This window comes from Gastrolobium bilobum, unplaced genomic scaffold (assembly GCF_033153095.1).
Source record: "Gastrolobium bilobum isolate Gb01-03AN ecotype WA unplaced genomic scaffold, APGP_CSIRO_Gbil_v1 utg3131, whole genome shotgun sequence".
Lineage (NCBI taxonomy): Eukaryota > Viridiplantae > Streptophyta > Magnoliopsida > Fabales > Fabaceae > Gastrolobium > Gastrolobium bilobum.
In genome coordinates this window covers 8042-18046 of record NW_026896554.1, presented here as the reverse complement: position 1 = coordinate 18046, position 10005 = coordinate 8042, and the positions used below count along the sequence as shown (strand labels likewise).

At 33.0% G+C, this 10005-nt stretch overlaps 1 protein-coding gene across 1 annotated transcript; it reads left to right on the top strand.

Moving 5' to 3' along the window:
* Positions 1-5525: 5525 nt before the first annotated feature.
* Positions 5526-6934, top strand: LOC133300518 (uncharacterized). The gene is given in 4 exon segments (XM_061500080.1): positions 5526-6014; positions 6450-6602; positions 6738-6870; positions 6873-6934. Coding segments are annotated over 4 exon segments (789 nt in total). The 5' UTR covers positions 5526-5573.
* The last annotated feature ends 3071 nt before the right edge of the window (positions 6935-10005 follow it).

Here is a 10005-nt window from a genome sequence, read left to right as displayed (position 1 = left end):
GTAATCGATTACCTACATCAAATAATTGATTACTTTCAAGATTATGGCTCAATTTGAGCTTCTGCCAGGGAAGTATTCAATTACATCTTAGAATTAATTGATTACTTTACGGACAATAAGCAAAATTGCCCTATTTTGCTACACAATGGGGTTTGTAAACCCTTCCAAGGTCCAAAGTATAACCTAATTGACATTTTATCATATTCAATACATAATCCTAGCCATCCAAAAACTTATTACATATAAATCATCCATGGATTCTTCAAATGAGGCTTCGAGCCATCAATTTACATCAATTACATTTCTATACATAAACTTCAATGTAAAACATCATAAGTCTCATATATACATCCTTTGAGTATTAGAATTATATAAAGTGATACTCAACTCAAAAAGATATGCCATAATTACAAGTCTTTACTCAAATGAATACTAAAGCTTATACAAAAAGTATGGCTACACTGAAACCTCCTCTAAATACATCATGTCATCATAATACTCCTAGGGACTAGGTATGCTCCCTGCCCATACTGGCATTAGCTCCTCCATCACTTTGAGGTCCTAAAATATATTCTCCAACACGGGGTGAGATAAAAATCTCAATAAACTAATGGTCCTTGGAGGGTTACTCCACCCTTAAGTTCATTTCATAAGCATAAGTATTAAAAACAAGCATGACATATCATACATCATATAATCTCATTTGGTACTTCCAAGAGAGATCCTCTATGGGCTGTTTCTCTTGAGTTGTTCATTGATTTAGAGATTTACTGTTAAAATTACGAATCTGGTTTTTTCATTTACATTGTGATATTTTCTGTTTAAATCAAATTTCTTGTTGCCCATTGATTAGAGAATTAATTTTATAATATCCAAGCTCCTTGGTGCGTTAACTTTAGAGATTTTGATTCAGATATCCTTGCAGTAATTTTCTGCATACATCATAATTTCTTGGAGGTCAGTTTGATCTTATTGTGATATATTTGGTGTGATAGGACACTCTATTCTTAATTAATTTCACTTGTTACAAATCTGGAAAATTATGTATTGTGTGTTTAAAGTGAAGTACATGTGTGTGAAAAATTTGTCCTAGGTATGTGGGTACAACCAAGAGGGTTGGCGACCTTGTGCTTGGCTTGAGAGTGTGTCTCAAGGCCTGGAGCCTCGAGAATCCACAAGGGAATGTAGAGTTCTTGTGTGAGAGGAGTTGGTGAACTCCTAGGTTTGGCTTGAGAGTGTTCTTAGAGCTTAGAGCAGTGTAGGCACTAGGAAGATTTTTTGGTATTTTGTTTGATTACTTATATAATGCGTGTTTGTAAAACATGTACACTTGTGATAAATAAAATATCTGTGGTGACTTTAGTCTGGACGTAGCACCCTATTTAAGCTTAGTGGGTGTGAACCAGGATATATAGTGTCTCTTGTCTCTCTGATGTAATTTTTGAATATTATGTTTAGAGACTTAAAGTAACACTGATTTCTAATTTGAAAGTGCTATAGTGGTTTTTTGGTGACATATTTAAAGTCCAATAGCAGAATTAATATTTTCTATTTTGTGTAAAAAAGTTACATTGTTGCATTTATACACTGTAAATTGCTGAGGTACGGTTTCCGTTACTATATTGTTCTTAACATTGTGAAAAATTAATTTGGGCATATAGGGACTGAAGAAAAATTGTGTGATTGTTTACTGAATTCAAATAGTAATATAAATTGATTTCTGTCAACTAGTTAGTTGGTGTGGTGATTGAGCTCAATTGTTTAACTTTGTCTACGCATATCATTTTTAAAGATCCACAAAGAAAATATTTTTGAAAAATTTGAAAACATTTATTCACCTCCTCTAAGTGTTTTAATACATCATAAGTAAAGAAGCCACTTGACCAACAGATATGCTTGCTTTGGCTGTGAAATACTAGATTCTTTGCAAGGGATATTGTAGACTTATTAACTATCTTCCACATATATAGTAATTGGACCTTCTTGCTCTTAATGCAACTCATTCAAAATATTCTTTAACCAAATTGCTTAACGAGTGCATGCTGCTGCAACAATATATTATGCTTGACATTGTGAAAGAGAAACTATTGTTTCTTAAATGACCACAAAAATATTGCTAAGCCAATGTGAAATGCATATCTTGAAGAGCTTTTTCGTTCATTTTCATCTCATTTATAATCACAAACTGCATAGCCAATTAACTTTGACTCTTCAGAATGAGTATAGAATAATACATGACCAACGGTTCTTTTGATGTATATCAAAATTCTCTTGACTACACTAAAGTGATCTTGTCTTGGTTGCTCTATATATCTGCTAACTATGCTCCATCTACATTCATATCCGTATATAAACTATCCTTATATGAACTCTAACAAATCCATTCTTCTGAAAGTATTTATATATTCTTGGGTTCCATGCTCTTGGAGCTTGCTTCAATCCATATAGTGCCTTTTTTAACTGATAAACTTTATCTTTCTCTCCTTTTATAATATATCCTAATGGTTGCTTAATGTAGACTTTTTATTTGGAGTTTTTTTTTCTTTCTAAAAAGTATATAGGAATTTTTGTGTGTGTGAAATACTAACGTTTCATTTAAAATGATACAATATGTCATTTAAAAATGATAAGCACTTTTTCCTTTTATAAAATATCAATATTTCAAATTCTTTCACTTTAAATACTAAATAATTAATAATTCTAATAACTAATTACTAATTTAAAAATCAAAACTAACTAATTACTATAATTATTACATGAGGTGCATTGTTCTTTTATAAAGGTGTCTCATATTAGATAAAATTTTGGGGAAAAAACTCCCTATAGTTTATTCTTTTATCACATACCCTTTATATTTTATTTTCGTAGCACTTACTTTCCCTTTGATTTTTCCATCGAAATGTACCTTTAACAAAATTAGTAATTGAACTAATCTATCTATTTTATCCTTATTTTACTTGTATAAAAAGTTGCTAATTTGACATAAAGATCTTTGTTACCACTTACCAACAATCAACTACCTTGATGATTTAGTGATTTTGGCTAAAAATTGAATGATAGATTAATACTTTTATGGGTTATATTTATCTCATTCAATATGAGATAAATCAAATTCCTTCACACACATAACAAAGGTGGGTCTCGCCTCTATTTTTTTCTCTCTAATTATTTGTGGGTCCCTCTTATAATTTTGTTTCACTAACATAAGATAACTCATTTCCAACAACATAAAAAAAATATTTCCCTACTTTTATTGTAGGTAATACAAGGATAAAATGAACAAGTTAGTTCAATTACTATTGACTTGGATGAAAGAAAAAACCACAAAGGAGCTAAATGATAAGAAATAAAAATTAATAGGAGAATGGGGAATTGACCTAGACGACAAAACAACCATACTAAGAAGAATTTATAGAAGATTTTCATAGTAGAAGCTAGGTTGAGAAGATTTGTTGGACTAAGGCAGTCATCACATAGGTTTGACTAGGGACCAGTCCTGTTTGAGAGGATAACAAGACCAGCCTCCACGTCGGATGCCACCTCAGTCTCGTATGAGAGATTGACACATTTAGTCTTGTCTGAGAGGGTGACACAATTAGTCTTGTCTGAGAAGTTGATATAACTAGTCTCGTTTGAGAGGGTGATACAATTAGTCTTGTCTGAGAGGGTGACGAGACTCGTTGTTCCTTATCCCAGCCCTAGCCCCTCCCACTCCCCTTTCCTCATCTCATTTCTTTGTTTTCCTTCCTCTTTCTAAAATTCTCTTTCTCTCTCTAATTTGTTTTCTTTGCATCTCTAAGTCTTTCCATGCTCTTTTGGATTTTGGCTCTCCTCTTTTGGATTTCAGTTCTCCTATTTTGCATTTTGGTTCTTTGCCTTTCATTCTCCCATCTCCCTATATTAGAGGTGGGTATGTATTTAATTTGCTTTGTATGTTATTTCATATTTAGTTATTCGTTTTTTTAATTATTTTTGTATGTTATCTTAAAATCCTAAGATAGAAGCCTAGTTAAATAAGTAATTAGTAAAATAATTAAATATTAATTATAATTAGTGATTTAATTAATATTAATTATAATTTGTAATTACTTACTATAGAAGCCTAATTAGTTAGTAAATATAATTAATAAAATAATTAATTAGTAAGTATAGTTAGTTATTATTAAATAGAAATTATTTGTAATTCCTTAGGATAGAAGCCTAATTAGTGAAGTAATTAGTGAATTAATTAATATTTTTTACAAATTATTTTGTATGTTATTCATAACCTTACGACAAAAGCTAAAATAGAAAAATAATAGCAATTATAATTAGTGAAATAAATAAATAGTAAATATAATTAGTGGTTTAATTAAATAGTAATTATAATTTGTAATTCCTTAGAATAGAAACCCAATTATTAATTTTTATAAATTATATTGTACATTATTTATAAAACCTTAGGATAGAATTGTAATTAGTAAAATAATTAATTAGTAATTATAAGTAGTGAAATAAATAAATAGTAATTATAATTAGTGATTTAATTAAATAGAAATTATAATTTGTAATTCTTTAGAATAGAAGCCTAATTAGTGAATTAATTATTAATTTTTATAAATAATTTTGTATGATATTTATAAAACCTTAGAATTATTTAATATTACAAAAATATTTTTATGTCATTTTTAAAACCTAATTAGTGAATTAATTAATTAGTGAATAATAATTTGTGTATTATTTATAAAACCTTAGTATAGAAGCCTAATTACTGAATTAATTAGTGAACTAATTAAGCAATGAATTATAATTAGTGAATTAGTTTAATATTTTTGTGAATTAATTATTTTTATTGGTAACTTTTTATTAGTTAAATGGCTGGTCACTGCGCCCACATTAACCCCGATTCCAAAGAGCCCGGTCCCAAAGAGTGAGTCATATTAGATTCGGAAGTGTAGCGGTCACTGAGATCGCAAATCGTGTAGAACGAGGGACATTATAGATCTATGAAGCCACAGGGTGCCAACAACAACACAAATGACATCCCGTAAACTTGCAGGCAGCAGATGCATGCAAGTTTCTTTTGCATGCGTCTGGCATGAGACGATTATTTGTATGTTTAACTTCTGATTTAATTATATATTACTTTATATATGAACAACGAGTCACCTTCTCAGACAAGACTATACACATCATTCTCTTGAACGGATTGAGATGACATCCGACTGGAGGCTAGTCACGTGATTGATTGTCTCAGACTCTCAGTCCAGCAAATTTTCTCAGTTCCTACTAAGATTTTTTTTTATTAATTCTTCTTAGCACGGTCGTTTTGCCTGGCCCACACAGATCGATGGATGGCTGAGCCAAAAAAATAGATTAATGAAACGACAGCGTTTCCAGAGAGAGAGAGGGTGGCACACGGACACGGCACTGGCCTACACAGCGCCACGTTCAGGACAAAAACGACAGGATTTCGTGGTCATCTCGATCCTTACAAACAGTTACAAATATCTTGGATCACTTATTTTCATTGCTACCTCTTCTCTCTCTCTCTCTCTCTCTCTCTCTTCTTTTCTCTCCTCTTCTTAGACGCCATGGCTGTGAATCTGGGAAACTTGGCGCTATTACTCGACATGGCTTCGCCGCGGAGCGTGATTCTGGAGAGGAAGGCTCGTCCTGTTGGCGTGGACGTGGTTTTGAGCTTGCCGGCAAAGAGGGACTCATCCTCCTCCTCCTCTTCCTCCTCCTGTTGCTATGGTTCTGAGGGAGGAGAGGCACGGAACCGCGTGGTGGTGGCGCGTGGGAAGTCGAACTCGGAGAAGAACGGTGTTGACTTCGATGCAGAGTCAAGCGATGAGGAAGGAGGGTTTGGTGATGGGGACGATTGGGAGAAGGAAATGCGGCGTAGAGTGAGGGAGTTTGAGGAGAGAAGGGAGCTTGAAAAGAAGGCTGAAGAGTTGCAGAGTCGTGATGGTCCTCAAGGTGAAGAGACTGAGGAAGAGAAAAGGATGAGAGTGAGGAAAGAGCTCGAGAAGGTGTTTTTTTTTTTTTTGTCTTTTTCTTTTCTTTTCTTTTTAATGCAAATATTTAGAGTAACAATCATTTATACTTAGTGTATGATGAGTTTGTTAGGGATAAGTGTCTCAGCATGTTTCATTTTCCAAAATTTATGTAGTTGAGTTAAGAACTTAAATCATTATTTTATTATTATTATTATTATTTTTAAGGGTGGAGGGTAATGATTGAATTGGTAGTTATTTATTGTTGACATGTTGTTTTTGGTTTGATGAATTAAGAATGAGTTGAACTTAAATCATTATATTATTGTTTGTTTTTTTCAGGGTGGAGGGTAATGATTGAATTGGTAGTTATTTATTGTTGACATGTGGTTTTTGTTTTGATGAATTGAGAACTTTTTTGATGATTGAATTGGTAGTTACTTGTTGATGATATGTGGTTTGATGAATCAGGTGGCTAAGGAGCAGGCAGAGAGGAGGGCCACGGCTCAGTTGATGTTTGATTTGGGTCAGAAAGCTTACGGGAAGGGCATGTATGGACGTTCTATTGAGTTTCTTGAAGGTGCACTTACTATTATACCTCGACCTACATTATTTGGTGGTGAGGTTGGTTGGTTCTTGCCTAAATAAGAATCTCCTCATATTTCTTCCTTTTTTTTTTCCTTCTATTTATTTATGTCTAATGCTAGAAAGAGGAGGTAAAATATGTATTATGTATATCATTTTATTTTAAAATTTCAGATACAAATATGGCTGGCTATGGCATATGAGGCCAATAATCGCCATAAAGATTGCATTGCTCTATACCAGCAATTAGAAAAGACGCACCCAAGTGCTAACATCCGACGCCAAGCTGCAGAGCTTCGTTACATTTTGCAAGCACCAAAACTCAAGATATCCCAAGAGGAGATGGTGACTATACCCTTGATTGGTTCTAGTTATGACAGGTAATTTGTTTTTTTATATTGCTGATTATACTCATTCAGGTGTTTTTTGTTTCTTAATTGCAAACTCTGCCTCTTGCATATGATAATGCTGTTGTTCGTGTTTGTTTCCATTTTCTGTATAGTTACTGTACCCATTATTTACAGCTAATGGGATTCTTAAATGTTACAACTTACTGTTTGTGAATAAATATGCTTGCTTTCTTGTAAGATCAATATTTTTGGACAATTAATAATTTATTATCGAAAGAGAGCTTGAGATCCTTAATTCCAATGCAGCTCATTTTAGTATCTGCAAATCTGTTATGTAAGAAGGATTGAATACCGTATTAGAATCTCATAAAAAATGGAGTGTTTGTAGGAAAAGGATACTCTTAGATTTGGAATCTAATGTCATGGTGAAATCAAGAGATGCTGAATTATCGAAAGTAAGTTCATAAATGATTCCATACGACCTAAAAATGTAAAGGACCAAAGTAATTCAAACTCAATTGTCCATAACGAAAATGTTGTAGATTCTTCAAATAAACTCAAAAGAAGTCAGAAGAGCTATAAAAGAAAAGTCGTTAGGTTAGGTCATGATTTTATATCCTCACAAGCACTTGCTTAACCAGTAGAGAATACTAGAAGTTCTATCATATGTAAAATACTTATCTTATTTAATTTAGAAGAAAATCCAAAAACCTAGAAAGAGGCTATAACATCTAGAGACATGACTTTCTAGAGGGAAGCTATAAATGATGAAATGGATTCCATTTTATCTAAACAATTGGGAATTGGTAAATTGACCTCCAGGGTCTTCACCTATAGGTTGCAAATGGATGTTTGAAAGAAAAGTATAGACTATTTTGACACATGTTCTGGTGGCTAGAATAACATCTATAAGAGCGTTGTTTGCATTAGCATATATTTTTAATTTTTTTATATATCAAATGGATGTTTAAACTACACTCTTAAATTGTTAGCTTGTTGAGGAAGTGTATATGGAACAACCAGAAGGTTTTGTTTTTCCTGGAAATGAAAAGAAGTGTGTAAACTTGTTAGATCCTTGTAAGAATTGGAGCAAGCACCAAAATAATGACTTGAGAAGTTTGATTTTATGATTTTGTCCAATGGTTTTAGGGGCAGGTTATATTTACAAACTTTTTTGTTTACAAACTCTTACAAACTACACTATATTCTCCCGGGAGAATACAAACTTTTACAAATTACATTATGTTCTCCCGGGAGAATACAGTGTAAATTGTAAAAAAATTCAAAAAAGTTTGTAAACGGATCCTGTCCCATAACCATTTACTCTAAATTCATAAGGGAGTATGGTGTTATTGTTTTATTACATGTGGATGACATATTAATAATTGGAACAAATATGACTGGTGTTAATGCAACTGAGGAGTATATTTCATCGAAGTTTAAAATGAAGGATCTTGGAAAGTAGATACTATTTTAGGTATTAAATTAAGGGAACATGGTGGGGGGTTTTGCCTTGAATCAAACGCATTATATGGAAAATTTTTAAACAAGTTTAAATACTTGGGATTTACAATGTTATATACTCCCTATGATACTACATATATATAAATGAAAACTTTGGTAGTTCCGTTGTTCAATTCAAGTATGCTAGTGCCCTTGGTAGTCTTATGTATGTTATACATTGTACTCGACTGGATATTTTCTTTGGAGTTTGTAAACTTTCAAGATAGACTAGGAATATAGGTATTGATTGTTGTAAGGAAATTGGAAGAGTTGTCGGATACCTTAAGAAACCTATAAATCTAGGACTATTTAATGGAAAATTCCCAGCAATATTAGATGTATGTATAGATACTTGTTGGGTAATTAGTGCAAGTGACAACAAGTCAACTCCTGGATGGATTTTTACCCTTGGAGGTGGAGTAAATTCTTGAGCTTCCAAGAAACAGATGTGTAGAATTCATTCCACTATGGGATCTGAGTTTGTTGTCTTAACTGGTGCATGTAAGGAGCCGCAACCAATGCCAGCCATTTCCTTGCATTATGGTGGTGAAGCTATTATGTATGGAGCATTTAATAAGGTATACAATGGAAAATCTAAACATATTAGTTCAAGGCATGACTATGCGAGAGAATTAATTTGTGATGGCATAATCAGAATTCGATATGTCAAGTAAAAGTAATAACTTGGCTGTTTCTTTAACAATAGGGTATACTACAAAATTGGTGAGCAAACATCAATGGAATAGGATTAAAACCCTTTAATTAAAGTCACCAATAATAGAGACCCAGCCTTTCTTCAGAATAATTCTATTTCAAAGATTCAACGGGTAATAATGAGTTATTGATTCGTGACTTGAAGCACTAGAGAGATACATTCCAAGTTCAGTGCAAATACAAAGTTCAAGAGGATGATTATGAAACTCTTAATGAAGTTAATGTAAGGCGAGTTAAATACAAAAATTCTACTATATGAACAAAATGAATGGTGCTACTTCTATCAAGTTTGAGTTTAGAAAATGTTCATGAAAACTAGGATGCAGCACATGGCCATATTAATGCTAGTTATTTTCAATGAATTGGTCTTTGATGGAACCAGATTTGATAACACTGAATTTTATAAAAAACAGTAATGGAGGAGAGCTCCTTACAAAGATTAAATGCAGAAAAATAAACCCAAAGACCCCAACTCCCCCTTAGAACCAACTGCCCTAGGCTCCAAGAGGTCCCCAAATTCCCCACTCTTCACTCAATACATGTCTAACTTACTACACACACACTCTCCTTTTATTCCCTCATCTAAGAATATTCTAGAAGGCTTTCCTAACAAACTAACTGACCTACTCACTAATTTCAGGCCCATCAATACTCCCCCTCCAAAACTCACTTTGTCCTCAAGGTGAAGAAAGAGGATAAATGATAGAGGATAAATGATGTGATAGAATTGCCACCGGGATCCCATTGCTTGAAGCACCTAGACCACATTGGAAGCTTTAATTCCATTTTCTTTCCTTGAATCTCACCCAACCCCTGTAGCTATTCATAACCGAGGATCAAATCTACTCCTCACATATTGAAGATGTAAGAATCCT